At 51.2% G+C, this 23,086-nt stretch overlaps 1 protein-coding gene across 6 annotated transcripts in view; it reads left to right on the top strand.

The window, feature by feature from the left end:
* Positions 1 to 1,465: 1,465 nt before the first annotated feature.
* The window catches only part of LOC108933083 (beta-galactoside alpha-2,6-sialyltransferase 2-like), a 27,142-nt gene continuing 5,521 nt past the window's right edge, over positions 1,466 to 23,086 (top strand). The window contains exons 1-7 of one of the 6 annotated variants that reach the window (XM_029249961.1): positions 1,472 to 1,725; positions 6,481 to 6,630; positions 13,816 to 13,881; positions 14,526 to 15,444; positions 20,122 to 20,219; positions 20,689 to 20,790; positions 22,463 to 22,637. In XM_029249961.1, coding sequence (XP_029105794.1) covers positions 14,601 to 15,444; positions 20,122 to 20,219; positions 20,689 to 20,790; positions 22,463 to 22,637 — 1,219 coding nt within the window. In that variant the 5' untranslated portion in view covers positions 1,472 to 1,725; positions 6,481 to 6,630; positions 13,816 to 13,881; positions 14,526 to 14,600. Of the gene's footprint in view, positions 1,726 to 5,819; positions 6,631 to 11,341; positions 12,770 to 13,815; positions 13,882 to 14,525; positions 15,445 to 20,121; positions 20,220 to 20,688; positions 20,791 to 22,462; positions 22,914 to 23,086 lie in introns of those variants that run through there. The other 5 variants (XM_029249964.1, XM_029249960.1, XM_029249962.1 and 2 more) reach the window with 5 other exon arrangements.

Raw genomic sequence — 23,086 nt, 5'->3', positions numbered from 1 at the left:
ATAAACTTGCAATATAATGTTTTCAATTCGGTGTGTGCCACTGCCCAATTCTGATGTATATAAATATACAGATGATATATAAATATCAACTAACAATGATTAAATTAAGTACACTGAGTAAATCAAGCTCTCGGAATGTGATCAACCCTATAGGGTTTTTTTTGATTCAGAGCAACCGAACTGACTACCCTTTGTCATTTGTTAGTTGTCTGGACAATGCTACTTTGTGTCTCGGTTTCTTATTAAGGGACAGTCAGCGGGTCTAGTGTAGCAGTTAAAGCAAATGACTATAACCTAAAGACTGTCTGTTTGAATGGGGTAAAAACGGTTTATATAGGGGTAAAAACTTGATTTAGATAAAGTGTCTTCATTTTCTGGAGCTGGTAGAATAGTGATTTAGGGAGTTACAATCACTTACCCATTTATAGAGCACAGTAATTTTTATTGCAGCAATTCAGGGTGAGAACTTCGCTCAGCAGGTGGGATTCAAACTTGCAATCCCTGAGTCCGAAGACAGGAATGCTGACCCCTACGCTACCTGCTCGAATTCATGCTCTTGCAGCCGTGCCCTTCATCATAATACCTTGAATCGGTCCAGTAAAAATAACCCTGCCGTACAAATGAGCAAAAAATTTTAAGAAGCTTAGTATACAGACCAATGTGTCTTATTTGGTTATATTTATTTGATTAGTCTGACTGGCCATATGCGGCTTTATTAGTGTGGCAGATTTAATTTGTTGAGTATACAGATAAATTATTTTCCATGAGTTAAAACTATATAATGAAGGTGTAAGTTAGTGGTTCTGAAGAAGACAGAAGCTTAATTTGAATTAAAATAGGTAACTGAGTAGTTTTTAACCCAGTACTTTTTTGCTGAAGTAGATTTTAAGTACTTTTGAGTCATTTTTGACTACCTACCTCGTGGGGGGTGGTGAGCAACCCTATCATGCGTCCCCCACCCCCAACTTCTTGTGTATAACTCCTCTCTGTGCTTTTACCGGTGTATTCCCCCCCCCCCCAAAAAAAAAAAAAGTAATAAATTAATACGACATTCCCCTTGTTAATCCAAAAATCACTAATTGACGTCGTTCTCCGTATTATATAATCTCATTTCAGCGTAAAGCCGCGCAAACACACTTCGCGTGAGAGAACGCTGAGGCATCAAGTCACGTGAACACAGCGGCGAGACAAAGTCACGTACAGGGAGATTCCCACCGCGGTTGCAAATGCCACGGCACGGTTGATGAAAGTGGAAGGATTTTTAATGGTAAATTCGTGTCCGCTTTCCGGACAATTAGCATCCATTTTCCCGCTCGCTCGCTTCCATCGCCAGCTTGTACGCGGTCTCGCGCACTCCAGCCGTCCCCATCCATTGTCTCGTGCGCGGGAGGAAGCAGGAGAAGAGGCTCGAGCTCCGCTTCCTCGCCGCGCGCACTCATTGTCCTCTCAGCCATAAAGCGGCACGCCACCCCGCTGGTGGCACCCGGGCTCCGCCCACGCACCCCCCCAACCCAGCCACCCACCCCCACGCAGCAGTGGCTGAGAGAAAGAAGCGCCGACGATGAGCGGCTGCACGCGGCGCAACCACTTCGTCCTCCTCCTGCCTTTGTGCATGCGGGTGATTTGACTTCTGTTTTTCGTCGCGAGTTGCGCGCGCGTGCCGCGGCACGGTTCGGACGATGTGTCGGGGACGCCGAGAGCTGTGAACGCGCGTTCGTGCCGCAGGTAAGCAAATCATGGATGCTCGCTCGCTCGCTCGCTCGCGGTCGCGGGGGAGGACGCGGCGCGGCTCCGCCGCGGAATGTGGGCACGTCGTGGCCGTTATTGACTAAGTGTTAGCCATTAAGCGGGGCTTCCGTTTCCGCGCGCACAGCCGTACGGTAACCTGGCCTCCTCCATAATCCATTACCCCCCCGTTTCATGCAATAATAAGCCGCATTTCCCTGTCATCATGGATGTGGAAGAGGAGGAGGAGGAGGAGGAGGAGGAGGAGGGTAGGAATCTCCGAGGTCGGCGCCTGATTTGCGGGCTCGATGTCCGGGCGCAGCATCCCTGTACATGCGCGCGTGCAGCCGGCACCGTGGCGCGATGAACCAGGCTCGTGCATCGGAGCCCCGCACTGACGTGACGCGGCGACGCGAGATCCGTCCTCGTGCCCGCTGTGGCGTCTTGTGCGCGAGCCTCGCCTTCGAGAAGCGAGCTGTGCTTGCGGTTGAAAATCCGCGTCCGGATTCCGTCGTCCGCGCGCACACGCTCACAGCTGACGAACCTTATTGTTCCCGTGAAACTTATTGGCGCATTACGATCCAGGCACTCCTGAAAATGCATCCGACTGTAATACTGAAAAATAATAATAATTGTACTGATATTTCATGAATGGTTTTTAAAAGGCTTGAGTGACAGTCAGCAGTGAATAAAAAAAAAGTTCACAGTTACTGCTATTTTAGAGTAGGATGGCCATGTGGATGGATTGATAACCTCACTTTTTATTTTTGCTCATTGGTAGATAGTGATTTTTTTTTTTTCCATTTCTTTTTTGGACTAATTGGCCCCCAAGGTTTGGGAGGGTTGCCAAGTTCCCCACGGGTCCCCAGATGGATTAGAGAGCATTGCGATGTAAAGATGAACCTTATGCTCTTATCCTTTGGTATAAAATCATTTAAATCAGAGCTAATATCATGATGTTATTTTTTTTAGATCTAAAATCTTTAAAGGGCTCAATCTGATTTCATTGACTCGGATATTACGGACGGCAATGTGTCTGTTCATCTGTTAAATTGCTTTAAATAATTAAAAATGTAGCCCAGACGAGAACTGTGGAGGAGCGTTCTTCCCACCAGATGACAATAAGGTGCTTTGCTGGGACACATCAGCCCCGATAATTGGTGCGTGCAGTTGGACTGGTCCTCCATCCTCCTCCTCCGGCATTGGCTTTCCAGCACACAACCTGCTGATGTGGGACGGGGAGCCGCGCACATTGAAGTCTCACCGGGTGCTTAAAATGCAAACATTTCGTAGAAACAGCCTTTTGCTTTGGCAACATGAGCCTATTCTGTGTTTGTGTGTGTGTGTGTGATAAACATTGAGGGTCGAGCGCATAGCCTGGATGCTGCAAGGTAGGACAGCTTCGGTTGTATCTTTGCTATTCCATCACCAAATCTGCAGGTTTAAACCCATTTTGAGAGAAGCGGTTAAAAACCCATGGCAGCACCTGTGCTGTAGCCCAGCGGTGGAGCTGAGGACTGACTCCCCAGCCCTGCTGGGGGGCTCAACATCCCCGAATCTCTTACGCATGGACACCAGCAAGCACATTCTGACCCTTGCATTTATCCATTTAGCATGTGCTTTTCACTGTCTTTCAGATTTTACTGTTCTGTTGGTGCACATTACACCAGTAGCTGCGTGCAGAATTAAACCAGAAATACGACGATGATCATAACATTGGGATGAAAATTTATTCAAATTTATAGAACAGTTAGGAGGTCAGGAGAGAGGTGGGTCCAAAAGTGATGCGTTTTTAGACCTTTCTTGAATGCTGGAAGGGATTCAGCAGCTCTGAGGTACAGATGGAAATCATTCCAACACATTGAAGCCAAAACCGAGACTCTAAAGGCTTTTGGTTTTGGACACCTGGTGATTTATGACTGCAAAGCAGGCGGTGGTGGAGGAGCTTAACCCCTAGAGTACATCACGCAGGACAGGCGCACGGATCCCAGGTCGTTTGTTTCATTGCCGTCCTGATCTCTGTTCATTCATCCGTATTGTGGCAGGTGAGGACTTGTAACCAGACCAGACCAGATCAGTCCAGCCGGGTAGACTGCAATTTCAGTAGGAGGGGTGGGAGTGGGAGTGAGTCGCTGTGATTTCCAAGCAAAAAAAGCTCAAGGGAGCACTAGTCCTCGCAGTCGCCCCTCAGGCTTTGTTTGCAGAGTGGGACTTCCTTTGCTGGGGGAGAGGGGGTGGGCACTAACTTCAAGGTTTTGCACATCTGCTGTGGGAAATGGGTGGTCATTACCACGCTCATGATCTTATTGTTTCGGGGAGGAATGCTAGTGTGTCTCCTGAGCGCCATTTGGGAATCGGTCACCTGAAGTTGCCTCCGTTGGCTGAAGACGTAACAAATGTGGAAGTAATCGGTATTTAATCCCATTAGCCACTCGGTGCTGCGTGAGGGTTCAGTAATTGGGTCATGGTGTAAACTGTTGACGTACAACGGGCTCTCCATTTGTGTGTTTTTGCACTGGCTTAAAAAAAAGAAAACACAAGCTTCAAACTAGGAGATTATTAAAGAGTGCAGTAAAACTGTCTCCAGCTTGTTATTATTTTGCAATTGTTATCCTTACAGATGAAGAATCTGTTTCTTCAGTCCACCAAAATAATAATTTGGGTTCATCGCAGTGTCGGAAGTTTGCCTGGGCGTCAAAGTCAAAGCATAAACCAGTCCACAATACATTTACATACATCTTACATTTATTTCCTTAGCAGACACTTTTCTCCAAAGCGACTTCCAATGAACTCTATGAAGTGTTATGAGCCCACACACCTTATTCACCAAGGTGACTTACACTGCTAAATACACTATTTACAATGGGTCATTCATCCAGACACTAGTGGAAGACATTCGCTCTGTCACTCACACGCTATGGGTGAACATGAGCAGCATGTCTTTGGACTGTGGGAGGAAACCAGAGCACGTGAGGAAAGCCACATCCTCTTGCAGGTGCCGTGAGACAGCAGCACTAGTCGCTGTGCCACCGTGTACAATATTACCCCTCCCCCCCCAGACTGAGTCTGTAATTTTTTGTTGCAAGGAATTTTAATTGTATTTTTTGTATGGTTAACCAAACAGTTAAGATTTTGATATGCCATCATCACTTTTATGATAAAAGTACAGGTGCTCCTCTATGGGGTTCTGCTCCAACAACCTTGTTGTAAGTCCTAATATTATATTAAAATTCATTCATTTACATTAACATTTATTCATTCAGCTGACGCTTTTCTCCAAAGCGACTTACAATGTTAAGTTGCTTACAATAACTTGGGTCGTTTTTTCTTGAGAATTTAGGGTAAATTTTGTGCTCAGGGGTACTGCAGCCAGGGGTGGGATTGAAACCTGCGACCTCTGGGTCCAAAGGCACCAGCTGCTCCTATATAAACCAAAAGGGTATATAAACAATGAATGAGTATGAATGCTACTTTGTATAATAGTGCCTTATCTTTTTCACAAAATTTGCACATTGTTCAAGGTAAAATTCTACTAATGTAGAATAATGTAAACAGTACAGTGCTGCGCAGCAAGAAAATACTAATGCTATCACTTTCACTTTACTTTCTCTGCACCACAAAAATATTCCCATTTTTACTTTCTTTCTTTTACATTCAATTATTTGTCATTGGGGGGTGCGGTGGCGCAGTGGGTTGGACCACAGTCCTGCTCTCCAGTGGGTCTGGGGTTCGAATCCCGCTTGGGGTGCCTTGCGGCGGACTGGCGTCCCGTCCTGGGTGTGTCCCCTTCCCCCTCCGGCCTTACGCCCTGTGTTGCCGGGTAGGCTCCGGTTCCCCGTGACCCCATATGGGACAAGCGGTTCTGAAACTGTGTGTGTGTGTGTGTGTGTATTTGTCATTGTGAGGGGGTGCGGTGGCGCAGTGGGTTGGACCACAGTCCTGCTCTTCGGTGGGTCTGGGGTTCGAGTCCCGCTTGGGGTGCCTTGCGACGGACTGGCGTCCCGTCCTGGGTGTGTCCCCTCCCTCTCCGGCCTTACGCCCTGTGTTGCCGGGTAGGCTCCGGTTCCCCGTGACCCCGTATGGGACAAGCGGTTCTGAAAATGTGTGTGTGTGTGTGTGTATTTGTCATTGTACAAAGAATGACTTGAATGGAATCCAACAAAATGTTCTGTTAATGGAACTTTTTTTTTTTTTTTTTAAGTAAAATGTTGTTGCCGATAGACACACTGACTGAGTCAATAAATCAGTCCATGTATCGCACAGCACATGGAGTGATTCTTTTTAGTCGTTACGACCAAATGTTTGCTCTCGAATATAATATAATTAGGTTATTGGGATGGGCGTCGTAAGAGTGGGTTATCATAACTCGTACATGTCGGAAGTCGGGGACAACCCATAAATATAAACCGGGGGGTGAATACTTTCTACACCCACCGTATGCGGTCTGACTGCGGACAGGTGTCGATGTACCGGCGATATTCCGAAAATAAAGAATAAAACACCGCTGACACGCTGTCTCTTTTGCTGCGTGGTGTTTCCCTGTTTATTTTCTGGGAGGAACGAACAGGCGTTTTATGCGAGGTTTTTGTATTATTTAACTTGCGGGTTGTCGCTGCGTGCATGAAATAACCGGGTCGCAGATGACACCTTTGATAATTCCGCACGCGTCGGCCAGCGGTAGCGGCTTGGAGTGCCGCCGCTCTACGTGCGTCCAGGTGGTTGCTAAAAAAATCTTTTTTTAATCATCGCCCACAGAGGGGGGAGATCCGGAGGAGGCAAGCCCAACCAGGTGGAACACGGCCCCCGCTTATTAGCCGCAACCTCGGATGAGGACCCGGGCCTGTCAGAGGCACCCCTCGGAGAACGAAGGTCGACTCGGAGCAGCACGCGGAGCGGAGGTGTCAGGTCTTGCCCCCCTGCAGCGCTGCTGTTTCCACAGACGCGCGATGCAAATAGTCTCCACAGGCGAACTTGCACTCAGCGGTGACAAGCGCTGTCATATTTTTCATGCACCCCCCGAGTCTCGCCCCTGATTTGCATCACAAACATTAGGTGATCAGAACCGAACCTGCAGTTTCTCTTTGCTTGCGGCGCATCGTCGTCGCGTCCGCCTGGCAGGAGAGGCTTGCGGCGCGCGGTGGATGCCTGGTCCCCCGTTCGCGTGTCGACGCTTGGACGGCCTTTCTCGGGCCTTTCCCGTGCAGCTCAAGGACCCGTTAGAAAGCCAGATTTCGGTAGGGCAGAGGCATTGAATGAAACGGGGACGGTGGGACTGCTGCTCCAACGGATTGTACTCCTCGGTGAGCGGAAAGTTATACGTGGCGGTGGGGGAGGCGATAAGCTTGCTGTTCCCGGTGCCTGCGGTGCATAATCTGCGGAGCCGCGTGTCGGGGGGTCCTCGGCTCTTACTTGATTCTCGCAAACACACAGACGCTAAGGCAACGCTGATGGTGGAACTGATGCTATGCATGCTCACATACTGGGCCAGCCAGATTCAAAATTATCAGCACCCTTTATAGAGAGGAACAAAGAAGAAGTGTAAACAGCAGGGATAAATATGCAAACGTTGACAGTTACATTTTGTCACCAAGAAATGAAATTGGGACAACATCAGGCTGTTTGTTCAAAAACACCACCAGAACAATTATTCACAAATGAGCGGTAGTGTCTAATTCAGCACGAGTTTCAAAATTATTGGATCCCCAGTCGCATTTCTCTTATTTGTTGTATATACCAAAAAACGGTATAGCCTAAGCATGTGTTCGGCATATGAATAATTCAAAGTAAAATGACTTACAGGAATTCCCATGACCGTGTCTAGTTAATATGGGCACAGGGGTGGAAATAGCAGCAGGGTTAAATATAAATAAGTGGAGCTGGTGACACATTAGTAAAGATATAATTACTTAATCTTAGGCTGTATACTGTTACCAGCTCAAATTTCAGTTGCATTAAATTAATGTTTTGCTGGATGAAATATTAATGGCCGTTGAGAAGCGCTGTGGATTATGATGTGTGTTTCAGAGGCACACACATCATATGGGGGATGTGACAGGGGACACTGGCGGAGCAATGGGGGGAACTCAAGCTTTTTTTGGGCTTATATCGTATAGATATCATATTTCCCGCCAGCAGGTGGCATAGTGGTTAGCCAAGGCCATGCAATCCATCGACCAGGGTCGCACCTTTGATCAAAACACTTGCACTGAGTTATTCCAGTAAAAATTACCCAGTGGTATAACGGGTAAATCACTGTAATTACATTGCAAGTTGCCTTGAGCAAAACAGGTGAATAACAGGTAATAATAGAAGAATTTTGGCGTACAAACCACAAAAGGACATAAGGTAACATGAAAACGGTGATCAGGTTCCTTGCTGTGGCAGAAGCTGTTTTTTACAGCGCTGACGTGGACGTGCACGAGGATGTGGCCTGGAGATGGACATCGCCCCAGCTGTCACACAGCTGCCAGACCCTGATAGCATGAGAAGATTGTTCGAACCTTTCACTGTGGTCTCCTACGCTCAGTTGCTCCAGTTGCTTCCCTTCCACGGGCCTTATCTAATGACAGGATGTGACCCCCGCCCCCCCACAGATTCCTGCTGAAATGGTTCTTTTGGCCTTTCAGGTCCCGCCCACCCATCGCAGGGGTCTCGGTGTGAAATGGGGGCTGGTTTGGGGGAGGGGGGAGTAGCGCAACCTTCCTCCTGCTGTGCTGCGTCCTTTTGCACCAAATAGGTGATGGAGTCTTGCTCACTTCCTCTTCCTAGCCAGTCTCACGCAGCACTGGACTCAAAGGATGCTGCATTCGCCGTGTCTGTCAATGGGTCGTGCCGCGGGTCACCGGACCGGCTCGGCGAACGCGGCGGATCCTGCGTAACTTGAGGTTGTAGCCTGCAGAGCTGAGGATGGGAAAGGACCGAATGCGGTAAGGCTGCGACGAGGGACCTTCCAGGGCGGAGGCCTGCAGCCGCCGTCAGGTGACCGTTTGCCACGTGTCCTTTTGGAACATCCGTCTGGGCCGGGAGCGCGACGGGCAGCGCCGCTCCTCCGGGTCCGACTTCTCCGACCGCGGGGACCGCTTCCCAACCACCAGGTTCCTCCTCCGTGATCACAGACGTATTATTTTGTGGCCTTTACTCGGTGCTTCGGAGTCGTCGTGCTTTCCGTTTCCTGTTTTCTGTTTTCCTGCCCTGGTCGATGACGAGACACCGAGATGGCGGCACCTTGATTTTGTGCGGCAGCACAGATTGTATCTCCGTCTTGATCGCCCGCATAGCGTCATTCTGTGAATTTTAATTTTTTTCTTTTCTTCTTTTCTCTTTCCTGTGGTATTCAGCGGCCGTTGCGAACAGAACGGCAGCGTAGTGTGGCGCACCTTGTTTTACCATGCATCACTATCTCTGAAAAAGACACAAAAAAAAAAATGACAGGAACGCAAAAAATCTTTCTTGACTGAAACGTCCCCTTCTCAGTGACCTCTAGGACTTTAAAGAATATATACCTCGACCTTCTATTAATTGTTAATTTTATTCAGCTTTGATGCTGTTCTAGTGAGTCGGTCTTTGAGCTCAGGAGACTGAGGATTATTCCTTCCAGGTGTGATTTTGTTCGGACTGTTTTGTCATGTCGGGATGCTTTAAACGCTCTTTGGTAACAGCAGCGAAGGAATTAATCACCCTTTAAATTACCGCACGCGTGTCAGAGTCCTTGGTAACGCTTTATAACGTTTGACTCACAGCTGTCGGTGTACAGAAACACCAGTCCAGTGCAGGGGAGGTTTATAATAATAATAATTTTTTTAAAAAATTATTGTTTATTTGCAGAAGGTGTGTGCTGGGTGGATGAAATCCTGCCGTGCCGATGAGTGCGTTTGCGTGTTAAAATTGCATTTATTTGTTTGGCAGATTCTTTCCCATGATTATTAGCAAGTATTTTTTCCTCCTTTTTTCCAAGGCAACTTTTTCATTTACATATATTTGCATGTTGCATTAATGCATCATACAAACACACACACACACATTATATGGGTGAGTCAGAGTCGCCAGTTCACCTGAAACAGTGTAGAAACCCATGCAGAATGAATCAGATTCGAACCCACAGGTCGGGGTAATGAGACAGCAAGGAGATTTGAGACCATCCCGGTGCCAAACCCACCACCTTCCGAACACGAACCAATCGCCCCACCTACGTCCCCGTCCTTCAGCTTTCGACCGCTGCGGCTCCCCGACCTCACCTACAGCTCCTCGCTGTCACGTCCACGCCCACAGCACAAGCAACAACACCTGACTCCGCACTAACTCACGAGTAATCGCTCACCTTATGAAGACCCTCTTCGGCTCCCGTACCCCTGCGGAATCTCGTCAGGGACGACCGCCCTTTCCCGTGACGCTTCGTTCGCAAGCATCGCCAACTCTTCGTTCGCATCCTCCGGTTTTTGACTCTTCGCTTCGTTTCCCGACCACGTCCGCGGATCCTCGCTCCCGTCCCGTTCGCCCTTCGACCGACCCTTCGCTACGTCTCCCGACCTCGTCCGCGGATCTTCGCTCTGACCCCGACCGCCGATCGACCGACCCTTCGCCTGTCCCCGACACCGGAAACTTGCCTCATCCCTCATCTCCGGACAAACAACGCCGCGCTTGGGTTCAGCCATCCCGGCTCCCTGTGTTCCGCGTGACACTCACATACACGTTGATTTAATAGACAGTTTTCTCCAAGGCAGCTTGCTATGATTTACCTATCCATTTATATAGCTGGGTAATTTTTATTGTATCGGCTCAGGGTGGGCACCTTGATCCAGAGTACTGCAGCAAAAGCTGGGAATTGAACCCAAGTCCTTCGGGGTCAAGGTGAGGATCCCCATGGTTTCTGGAGGAACGCTGAGTCGTTTCACTGTATACTGTACCAACCGCATATGGTTGAAATGACAATAAAGCCATTTCGGCTTTGATGTGGCTTCACTTGACCCTTACCGTTGGGATTCCTACACTGCCTCCGATTTCATCGCAGCACTTTTAACTTCACACTCCTCCCCCAAGGCTTCGTCCCCATCCTCCCCGTTCCCGCGTGTTCTGATCCGCAGCGTTCCGGCGCCTTTGCTTTCGTGAAGCCTTGACGAAAATTTGCGGTGATGCAACGACATGCAAATGTGCCGGCTAGACAGACGCGTGGACAGTTGGAGGAAGTGATGAAACAATCACTTGAGGCAACCAAAAGACTTTGCTGAGACGATGTTCCCGGACCTGCTTGCAATATGTGACAGCTGTGCTCCGCCGTGTGCTATTTATTAATAATTTCTAACCGGATGCTTATGTTTAATTAAAGGCAATTTGCATTGGCAACTGTTCGGCACTTTGGGGTTCAGGGATGAGAGCCCCTCCCCCTTCTTAAATTTAAAAAAAAAAAAAAAAAAAATTATTTAAAGAAATTTTAGTTTTTTAATTTTTTTATGTTTAATATTTTTAAAAATTAGGGGGGGTGCGGTGGTGCAACGGGTTTGTCCGGGGCCTCCTCTCCGGGGGGGGGGGTTCGAGTCCTGCTTGGGGTGCCTTGTGATGGACTGGCATCCCTTCCGGGGTGTGTCCCCTTCCCCCTCCAGCCTCGTGCCCTGTGTTGCCGGGTTAAGCTCCAGCTTGCTGCGACCCCGCTCGGAATTGCAAATTTTTTTAATTTTTAAAAGCTCACAAGTCCATGTCCTCAACCACGATGCCTTCTGATTTCCGTAGATCGCCAACTCCCGTGCACCAAGGTAATTTCTTTCCAACCACGCCGGGTAAGGCAGCAGAAAGAGTCGTGCTCTACAAGCGGAACGTCAAACCCGCATTCTGTCCCCCAGGTGTCTCGGCGAGCGTTGCGGTTGCCGCTCCGTAAAGTCAATCGTCGAGCAGATGCGCAATAGGCAGTTTGCGCGTGCTCTGTCGCTGGTGAGGAAACGGACAGAGATGCTGCGACGCCCCAGGGAAGGGTCGTCTTCTTATGGGGCCGAATAGACGAGTGACTCTCCTTATCAGCGGAGCGTGAGACAAATCTCAGCATCAGGACGCTGTGTGGAGGGAACAGAGAACAGGGACCCGGTTCTAATGAAAGGGACCATTTTGCGTGATGCACGTGACATACCCACAATGCATCGTGCAGGTGCTGATGCTGAAGGTCCCCAACAGAGCTCCGGGATTTCGCGTCTCGTACTTTGTTGTCGCCGTGAGCAGCTTCGTGTTTCTTCGTTCTCCAAAGCGACTTTGTGGTCGTTGCGAAGCTCTCGAAGCCCAGTCTGGTTGTAACAGTTCAGGACGTGACTCGTTCCTCTGGGTTTGTCTCCTCTAAGCAGTGGGGGGGGGGGGGGGCAGTTCTTTACCCCATGACTGTTCCTTTCAACCTTAACCACTCTTCATGCCAGGGGGGTTAAAGGCCCTTTGTGGGTATTCTCCTGGTTTTGAGGAGCTGGCGAGGGGCTCTTATCTGGGGCTCTGCCCCCCGTGCAGCGCCCGTCCTTCCTCTCGTACGTCACAAGCGCCGTAATTGATGTCTTGGGGCCAAAGGCCTGTGAACAGTTACTCTGATTTGTACATCACTGGAGGTAAGGCTTCGCTTCCTTGATGGCTTCACTGCGGACTAAAGCACACTTCCTTATTGCCTCTTTCCTTGGAACACACACACACACACACATCCCAAGTGCTGAACTGCTTCCTATTAACCGCTGAGGATGTTATTACTGCATTACGTTTTTCATCTGCATAGCAGATGCTACACAGACGGCCCACCCCACCCCACCCCACCCCATCCACTGGAAGAGAGGCATGGGTGGGGGAGGTGCGCCGTAAGCCCCCGTCAGCCACGGTGCCCTGTTCACGTCCCAGGTTTGCGGAACCGAGGAGACCGCGGCAATCCTGCAGCCGTGTCGCGGTGGATTGTTTGCGGTCGTCTGCAGCCCCCACCTCCCCCTCCGACTCGGCTCCAGATCCTCTTTCAATGAGCGTGCGGGGGGTCCGGAGGCCATCGGGTTCAAAGCTGAGCTGCGACCCTGTTGCATATGCAGCTGCACTCCTCAAGGTCAGCGGTAATGAGGGGCTCCAAGTGAGCCCCCGCCCCCAACTCATCCGCGCTCGAGCTCCAAGTGCTAGTTGTGAAAGCGCAGCACGAATGTCCAAAAAAGAGTTGAATGCCTTCTTTTTCTTTTTTCAAACTGGTTCCCATGTAGTGCCCCCCCCACACACACACCCTCCCAGCCCTGCTAGGATCTGCTCCTGTGGATTTGTGGAAGCGATGGAGACGCCACGCTTACAAGTTAACCGCAGGATTTTTGAAGGACGGTGCAGTCTAAGCTTATGAGCAGCTATAGTAGTATAGTAAGGAATAGTACAGTATTACTATACAGCCGGGGGGGCGCGGTGGGTTGGACCGGATCCTGCTTTCTAGTGGGTCTGGGGTTCGAGTCCCACTTGGAGCGCCTTGCAACAGTCTGGCGTCCCATCCTGGGTGTGTCCCCTCCCCCTCCGGCCTTACGCCCTGTGTTGCCGGGTTGGCTCCGGTTCCCTGCGACCCCGTATGGGACAAGTGGCTCAGAAAATGTGTGTGTGTGCTATACAGCCGTGGTTTAGGGCGGCAGCTTTTTGTTTGTTCTGTGGGTGTCGAGCCAGGCCGTCGTCTGGTTACACATTAATGTCTAAGAGGCCCATTAAGCCCTGCGGCCATTAGCTCGCATCTCTGACGGCCCCTTCTGTTGGACCAGGGTCATTTGCAGGCTTTTTCAAAGTACAATCGGACGCTACGCGGAAAAACTTTTTTGTATCGACGGCTGGAAGCATTTTAGCCGCACTTAATTTTAGCTGTCGATTTATTAACCGACTCGTTCCTCCAACGTGACTTACAGTGATTCACCCACTTATGCGCTTGGGTAATTTTGCTGGTTCCATTCTGGGAAAGTACCTTGATGAAGGGTGGCGAACGAGCGGCGGGATTCCAATGTGGGTCCTTTAAGGTTGAGGTTCTTAGCTTTGCACCACCTTCACGAGAAGAACGGGCAGTGTTGCGGTCGCGGTTAAATAACGGTGCGGTTCTGGTTCTGCGAGGTGTCCAACATATTTCTTGTCTTTTAGGGATGTGTGTCGGGTTCCGTTTTCTGAGACATAAATGAACTTGAAGAAGTAGAGGTACCAGCTGTGGTAAGTACTGATCCATTCTGGCATCTTTATCTCGGCAAACACACACACAGACATGCTCTCACCCACTGAGAATCAGGCAACTTCAATAGACTTCAAAATTGACTCAACAATATTGTGAATCGCTCCATCTTCTGGGAGAAGTACCGTGGTAAATTGATTTAATTACGTGTCCCCGCGACGGTTTCTAGAGAACGAAAATAAAGCATTGTTGTGCTCGACAGCACGCTCCCGGAAAAAAGTTTGCTCTCAAAAGGGGGAACGATGTGCCGGCGGCGGGTGCGGGGGCTCTGTCGGCGAGCGGCTCGGTTGAACGGCAGGCTGGCGAAAAGACGCGCGAGGCGGGTTGGCGACCAGCTTGTCCACGAGCCGCCGCCTCGCGCGAGAAGAGACGGGCGGGACGCAGTAACACCCTGCGGGGGGCGCCGTCTGCGTCTCTGCTCTGGGCTGCCGTAACGGCTCGCGGGAAGGGGGCGGGCGGGGGAGGAGAGGGAGGCGCAGCTTTCTCAAAATACAAACCAAAAAGTGACAGATGAGCTGCAGCCCAGCTGCTGCTGAGAGCTGATGCTGGTGGTGCCCCCACCCCCCGTGTTTGAATTGCCGGTTCCTGCAGCTGTTCCAGCGTGACTTTGTGTTTGACGCTTCAGGTCGGGTCCTGACCCCTGCAGGCTTTGCCTGGGCCCCCTGGACCTAGACCCCCCCCCACCCCCTCCAGCTCCAGTATGAAGTCCAGCATGAAGCAGTGGAAGCAGCTGGTCCTGGTGGCCATGCTGGCCTGGGTGCTTCTCTTCCTGGCACTCTTCTCCTACTTTGTGGACTCGCGCGCCGGTGAGCCGCGTGCCCCCGCCCCGCCTTCCCTCACCGACACGCGCCGCCTCGCCTCCCTGCAGGGCAGCTACCGCGTCATCATGGGCTCACAGCCAGAGGCCACCCCTGCTGGTACCGGTGCGGGGAGGGACCGGCAGCAGGACGGCGAGAACTACCCCAGCCGGGAGGCTGCCGAGGGGGAGGCCTACCGGGACCCCCAGAACCCGGCTGCCTGGTCCACTCTGGGGAACGAAGTGGAAGGAGACCGAACCCTAAGCTTTGGCTCGGACGGGAACCGGAAGAACAACCTGGCCCGAGAGGGAGATGAGGAGCGGCCTGGGAAGCCGAGGGAGTCCGCAGACACCCAGCTCTCAGAGGAGGCGGACGATCTCGAGCAGTACTACTTCTCCAGGTCCAAGTCGGTGGTGCACAGGCTGTGGAAGGGGTCCGTGTCAGCCCGCATGCTGAGTCCCCGGCTGCAGAAGGCCATGAAGGACTACGTGAGCGCCAACAAGCACCGCGTGGCCTACAGGGGCCACCGGGACACCCAGCTCAGCCCCAAGGACCTGCTGTGTGAGCTGAAGAAGCAGGTGCGCATTCGAACGCTGGACGGGAGCGAACCGCCCTTCTCCCGACTCGGCTGGAACCGGCTGGTGCCACCTCGCACCCTCGACCGGCTGTACGGCTCCCGCTTCCGGACCTGCGCTGTGGTCACCTCTGCCGGGGCAATCCTCAACTCGTCCCTGGGCAAGGAGATTGGTGAGTGGCGAGCGTGTGTGTGTGTGTGTGTGTGTGTGTGTGAGAGAGAGAGAGAGAGAGAGAGAGAGGGCATGTTGACGCATCAACACTGCCAGCGGTCCTTTCTCCCAGTGGCCACCGTCATCGCACCAAAATGCCAGCCAGAACTCGGCAGGGATGGGCATTGACATTTAGGGGCGGGGGTACGCAGGGAGGGTGGTGGGGTCGGGGGCGGTCACACCACTAGAACGCGCCGCTCTAGTATGCCACCCACGGTCCCTCTGTCCTCCTGTTGCTGCCCTCCTGTGGCTGAGCGCCCGGAAAGCAGCCGTGCCATTGGCACCTCGTTGCCGTGGGAGACGCGGCGCTTCCAGCCCAGCACCGATCTCACTGTGGGAGCAGGGTGGCCTTTCGCTCGGCAGCAACCCACCTCATTAGCATGAGGGTCCGCCTGGAGGGGTTTGACACAGGGCCAGGCGAGGCGGCTGCGCGGTGCACGTCCACCACTCCCACGCCGCTGTTTTCCCACAAGTTGGACGTCGATGTCTCTTCTCTCACTTTCTGCCGCTGTGGGGGAGGGGGGGACATAGTGATTAAGGAGCCGCTCCCAAAAAAAGGAACATCCGACCAATAACCTGCATTTCAGAGACTTTAGCAGTTAGGGAACCCGAGGAGGAAGGGGCAGGCACAGCCTCTGAAATATCTAACTGTGCATTTAGTCATTTAACTGTCACTTTTCCCCAAAGCAGCTTACCCATTTATACAGCCTGGGCATTTTACTAAAGCAGTTTTAGGGTAAGTACCTTGCTTAAGGATATTATAGCTGGAGGTGGGATTTGAACCTGTGACCTTTGCATCCAAACACAGTAGCTCTAACCACTACACTTAGCAGCTGTAGAGCATAGGAGTTATTTGGAGGATGTCACGTAAGGCCGGAGGGGGAGGGGATACACCCAGGACGGGACGCCAGTCCATCGCAAGGCACCCCAAGCGGGACTCGAACCCCAGACCCACCGGAGAGCAGGACCCGGTCCAACCCACTGCACCACCATGCCCCCCACTATCCTTCTGAAAGTTGCTTGAGACAACACTGTCCACTATTTGAATACATGTAATGAGATGCCTTTGAACCATCGAAACTGCGTGAAGGGTTACTATGAAAGGCAGTGTGGCGGTTCAGCATTCCTCCCACACCCTGACATGAGCTCATGGGAGTGACCGCTCCTCCGCGGGCTCTGCTGGACAACGGACGCGTCCATCTGCTCGTCGGCCCGGGACGTCCCGTAACCCTGTCTGATGTTTAGGTGTTGATAGTGCTTCCAGAAAACCGATGACGCATTCGCCGGAGCAGCAGCCAACCTGCATCACACTTCCTGGAATGCACACACACACACACCTAGGGCTTTGGTATCTCCACTTTCAGTTGCTTTCAGTTTCTGCTCGTTGGAAAATTTTTCAAAAACCCCGAGTTTAGTTTACAGAGTAAATTACCGCAACGAACAAGTGTTCACAGCTGAGGGAAGGGCCATTTCTCAGCAAAACACACACACACACACACACACACACACTTTCTGAACCGCTTGTCCCATACAGGGTTGCGGGAAACCGAAGCCTCTCCCAGAAACACAGGACGTAAGGCTGGAGGTGGAGGGAACACACCCAGGACGGGACACCAGTCCGTCGCAAGGCACCCCAAGTGGGACTCGAACCCCAGACCCACTGGAGAGCAGGACCTAGTCTAACCCACTGCGCCACCGCACCCCTCTCAGCAAAACACTTTGAATATTTATTGACGCTGAGCGTTACCATGCCCTTGAACGCATCTCCGTTTGGCACTTTAAGGGGCTTAAAACAGAGTAAACCAATGAAGAGGCACATTTCTGCTTTTAAATCGCTGTTGTTCAGTATCCGGCGAAGCGTTACTGCGTTATGGAAATGTGTCCAGATCACTGGCACCTGTCTGATTCCAATAAACCGGTATTGTTTGTGGGCGTAAACAAAAGTGCATTTGGCCTGCGGACGGAGGTTCACATGCACGATTCTCGATTCAAGTGCAGTCAGCCTACCTTTAATTTCCTTATTATTTGTGTATTTACATGAGACGGGTAGCCTTCGTCTTCCTCGGGCCGGCCGACACACACCATCAGTTAGTTTACCTTATAACATCTCACATGCCGTCTGAAGCCGCTTGTCCCGAGGCGAGCCGGAGCCTAACCCGGCAACACAGGGCGTAGGGCCGGAGGGGGAGGGGACACACCCAGGACGGGGCGCCAGTCCATCGCAAGACACCCCAAGCGGAACTCGAACCCCAGACCCACCAGAGAGCAGGCACAGGGCAAACCCGCTGCGCCACTGTCCCCCCCTCCCGAAAATCATTAATAATAAATGCATAAAATGTAAGTTAATTGTTCTTAGCTTTATTAAAAATGTAGTTTTAAAGAGCTCCCGTAGAGTGGTGAGGCAGTACAGGCGTTTGTGCTGTTACTACTTATAAACATGCGTGCGATTCAGGAAAGCTCTCACACACACACAGAGTGCAATTGCTTTCTGGAGGCAATTGAGTAAAGTTGTTTTTTTTCACCCCTCCTGCTTGGGGGCAAACAACAAACTTTGTGCTACACGACTTTTCCTTATGACATTAGGCATCATTTCGGGTGATTCTGGGTGAGCTCGGGATGGGCTTAGCATGAACTCCTTCTTCCATTCGAAAACAATAATGGAATAAGCAATTTCATCTTCTGGTTTTTGTTATTTGCCCAGTTTTCAGGAATGAATTAGGAGCCTTCACCGAGCAGAAGTGTAACCGGTTATAGGCAACGTATGTCCCCCAGTTTGTTAGCGACAAGGGAGAAGAGGAACTGCCCTGCAGCCGCACGTGGAATTGAAATATACATTTAGCCTGCAGAATTTTTTTTTCCTTTTCTTTTTAAACGAACATAGTGCAGCGCAAGTGTATGGAGCAGTTCGGAAATGAGGAGCGAAGCGAGTCAGAAAGATGCGTTTTGAGACCTTCCTTCGGCGTCGAGAGGGATTCAGCAGTTCTGAGTGACAAACGGAGCTGATTGCAGAACACGGCCGAGGACCTTCTGGATTTTTGATTGTGGACCTTGTGTGGGAAGCTCTCTTATGTGGTCTCGTTGCCCTTTTCCTGCGCTGTTTCCGTGTGTGGATGAACAGGATGGTTGGCACCACATTCCTTTGTCCTTACAATGTACTGATGAGCCTCTGCAGCACACTGTGTGTGGCCCTGTCCTGCCCCCTGGTGGTTGCTGTGGAGAAGAGCGCCTGCACCACACACACACACGCACACACACACACACACACACACACACACACACACACACAGAGAGAGAGAAAGTACAAAACCGCTTGACCCAAGAGGCGTCGCGGCAAATCGGAGCCTAATCCGGCAACAGAGGGCCCAAGGCTGGAGGGGGAGGGGACACATCCAGGACGGGTGCCTGCACCAAATCAGGCCTAACTCGGAGGCAATAGGAAGGATATGAGGTCAGTGGGGTCGATTAGGGTCAGAGCCCACATGGGTCACCGGTGGCCAGCATGTCCTCCCTCCACGCAGTTTCCGGTGCTTTCCGTCACCCAATCAATACTGGCCTGCAGCTCTTTTCCTCGTCTAACACCTCCTTGGAAGTCATCAAAGACACCAGATGTGTGAAAATGGCCCATCTTCTCATTCTCAAGCCCCCCCCCCCCCCCGATACACACACACACCGTACCTTCGAGGATTTCCGGCTTCGGTCATTCATTCCGCAAGAGGGCGAGTCCGAGGCGAACATCCTGCTGCGCAGAGAAGGCGAATGCGCCAGCTGTGCACATCTGGGAGTCTGTCCCAGAATCTCAAGGCGGGGGACGAGCGCGCGGGGGGCTGAGCCGATTGGAGGAATGGGACAGGCGGGTCTCCGCGGACCCGTGTGCGAGATGCCCTTAACGGTGCTGGAGGGCGTGTACGTCCCAGCGTGTTGTCGCTCGCCCACGCCTGCTGGGGTTCCGTTTCCCTCGAGGGATGTTTTCTCACAGTGCATCGGTACAGCCGAAAACTGCGTGTGCGTGCGCGCGCACGCTCTTAGAACTCCATTCATCCTTTTAGTCCTTAACGCCTTCAGTGGTGCGATTATTGTCTCCTTTAGCGAAGACATTTACAATTCTCTGACACTTTTCTCCAAAGCAACTTAGAATTATTGGCTCGTTTATACAGCTTTTTAGTTTTACTGGAGTAATTTAGGGTAAGTACCTTGCACGGGGGGTCCTACAACTGGGGGGGGGGGGAATCAAACCTGCAGCCTGTGGGTCTAAGTGCACCAGGTAGTGTTGTGGTTAGAGCTGCTGCCTAGGGACCCAAAAGTCTCAGGTTCAAATCCCACCCCTGGTCATAATGCCTTTAAGCAAAGTACTGACCATAAATGGGTAAATCACTGTAGGTAGATTAACAGGGTGAGCGGTACTGAAAATTGCCCACAGTGAGTGTGTGGTTCTCCACTAGATGGCGCTATGACTCTGATAGGAGTAGTGTGAATGGCTATGGATGAGGGTGCAGCGGTTGAAGCAGGCTGTGGGGTCGAAGGTACTCTGAATGGGGGGGGAGAGTGTGTCTCCCTGTGCCGGTGGAACACTTGCCCCAGGAAGCGGGTTTCGCTCCGGGGGCGGCGGCCGTCGATGACGCACGCGTGCTCTGCTCCCCAGATTCCCACGAGGCCGTTCTGCGCTTCAACTCGGCACCCACTGAAGGCTACGAGAAAGACGTCGGGAGCAAGACCACCATACGAATCATCAACTCCCAGGTGAGCCGGCTGTGGGGTTCCTCACCCTGACCACCACCGCTACCCCCTCAGAGGCTCACACCTGGGTCTGGATCGAAGGTTCGAGTAGCATGTGGCTCCTGGGTGCGGAAGTGTCGGACGTCCCTGTGATTCGGGCTTGTCGAGCCTCTTGCTCTCCGTGACTGCTCTTATTTAAAGGCCTATTTTGATAATAATTATATTATTAATTATATAGATGTACATTTATGCAATACATATTACATATTTATATAGTAAATGAATTACGATACATCATTATTTTCATAATATATATACAAGTGCCTATGGAGAAAAGCATCAGTTAAGTTAATACATGTTTTTTTTTTTAAAAGTCACTCACGTTCTCCTACTGAGCCTGACGATCACAGTAGTGTTCCTGTCATCGGTGGTTTTTACTACGGTGTGCAAGCGCTGTCCGGCTCTGAGGAACGCTCTCCTTGTTGCGGTGCAGATCCTGGCCAACCCGAAGCACCAGTTCAACACCAGCAGCCTTTACAAGCACGTAACCCTGGTGGCCTGGGATCCTGCGCCGTACGCCGTCAACCTGTGGAAGGTGGGCGGCACCTTGCCGTTGTTCTCGCGTCCTTTTGTCACCGTTCTCTTTATTACACGTCCGTCAGTGTTACCGAGAGTCGCGAGAGTTACTACATTAATTAATGCGGTATAAAGTATCAGTGCGGCACGCACACGGAGCAGGGAAAACAACGTCCGGGTAGAGTGGAGACAGGTGACATTGGGATTACTGAAACACCTGTCTTTATGGTCCTAAAGACTGTGCTCAGTTTCTTAACACTGAAATCGATACTGTATGCTTTTCAATGACTGTATGTATGAAAACAAAAGGATGTTATTTTAAAAAGATCACGGTTCTGTTGGTGGGGGTGCGGTGGCACGGGGGCGCAGTGGGTTGGACCGGGTCCTGCTCTTCTGTGGGTCTGGGGTTCAAGTCTCACTTGGGGTGCCTTGCAATGGACTGGCATCCCGTCCCGGGTGCGTCCCCTCCACCTCCAGCCCTACGCCCTCCTGCAACCCCCCCCCCCCCCCCATGGCCCATGGGACAGGTGGCTTCAGGAAATGTGTGTGAGAAATGTGGGACAGTTCTGCTGTCCGTTTCGAGAAACTTGTGACTTCATTTAAAAAAAAAAAAAAAACTAAAAAATATAATTGCGCTGGAAAGCAAGACAATGCCAGGCATACTTTAAATGTTTTCCAAAATAATATTAATTATGGAAAAAAAGTAAAAAAAAAAACAATTTTTGTTTATTTTAGGTTAGTTAATTCTTTTACTGAAACCCTAAAAGCACTATTTTTTTTTTTAATATGACCATTAACATTATCGCTGCAAGAATTACCGCATTACAGGCTTTATAGTTCATTACACCGCTGTCATTTGTTATTAAGTTTTCCCACAACAGGGCTGAGCTCAGTCTTAAAGTAGTTCTTTAATTAGTTAAAAACAAATTGATAGAGTTAACAAAATGAGGGATTCTCTTTAGCACTTGCATTACTGCCTTCTGGCTCTTTCCACTCTTCGTGTTGCTGTCATTGCTTGGTGCTCTTATCGCCGCTCACACTGTGTTGAGCACACCGAGCGAAAGCGAATGAATCTGAACGGAAGTGCATTAAGTGAGGCTCGTGGTTCAGAGTTTGCGGCACCGGGGGACCGGACCACGCCGGACCTCTGGGCCCTAAGAAGACGGTCAGAGCCCCTCGACTTGAGAGTGGTTTATTGAGGTGCTCCACGGTTACTAGCAGGAGCCTGAAATGTGGTTCTCGGAGGTGCTGATAGCTCCTGCGTCACTGGGTTGCTGCCTTACAGACACCTCGGTCGTAGGCGATCGGTATGACAGTTCCAGAAAAACTGCGATCATTCATCACGGCACCGTCTTGTACCTCCGCCGCCACATCGGTTTAGTTCTGTCTGTAAACGCAAGGCAGATAGTCAGAGGTGGAGAGCAGATGTCGGTTCTTCTCCGAGGCTGAACGAAAACCCTTTGACGTCTTGTTGCGGAGGAGAGGCGCGCCATTCGCGTGTTCCAGAACATGCGTGACGGGAGTGGGGTGTCACGTGAAGGAACCCTGTACTCGAGTACGACTCGTAGCTTCCTTTCCGAATCAGCGCATCTCTGGGTCTGTAAGGGCTTGTCTTTGACCCGTGTGTGTGTGTGTGTGTTTGAGAGATCAGCACTGGTGGCTCTCAAGCCTGGCTTCCTTTCTCTCCGCAGTGGTACAAGAGTCCGGACTACGACTTGTTCACGCCCTATGTGGAGCACCGTAAGAAGAACTCCTCCCAGCCCTTCTACATCCTGCACCCCAAGTTCATCTGGCAGCTGTGGGACCTCATCCAGCGCAACACGCACGAGAACATCCAGCCCAACCCTCCCTCCTCCGGGTTCATCGGTGAGTCCCGTCCGTTCCTGCGCGTGCGCGCGAGCGAGTCCGTGTCCGCAGCCGCCTGCTGCCATTTTGCTGAGATGCGCGGGACGACTTCGGCGTGTTTAACGGGAACAGACGGGAGGACGGTAGCGCTGGAGAAGGCCGGTGGGATGAAAAGGACCCCGTGGTACGAAAGCGATCGATCCTGAGTAGATCAGGCATGCGGCGCTAAATTGAATTCAGACCCTCGACCGGACAGCTGGTAGCATAGTGGTCAGAATTGCTGGTCACAGGTTCGAATCCCACCTCCGGCTGTAATATCCTTGAGCAAGGTACTTACCCTAAATTGCTCCAGTAACATTACCCAGTTGTATAAATTAGTAAATAATTGTAGGTAACTTACAATATTAAGTCGCTTTGGAGAAGAGCGTCAGGTAAATGCAACACCTCCTTCACGTTTACCTCTTTTACTC

This window comes from Scleropages formosus, chromosome 1, assembly GCF_900964775.1.
Source record: "Scleropages formosus chromosome 1, fSclFor1.1, whole genome shotgun sequence".
NCBI classification, from domain to species: Eukaryota; Metazoa; Chordata; class Actinopteri; order Osteoglossiformes; family Osteoglossidae; genus Scleropages; species Scleropages formosus.
The sequence above is the reverse complement of the archived record's forward strand: the minus strand, read 5'-3'. Positions and strand labels throughout refer to the sequence as shown.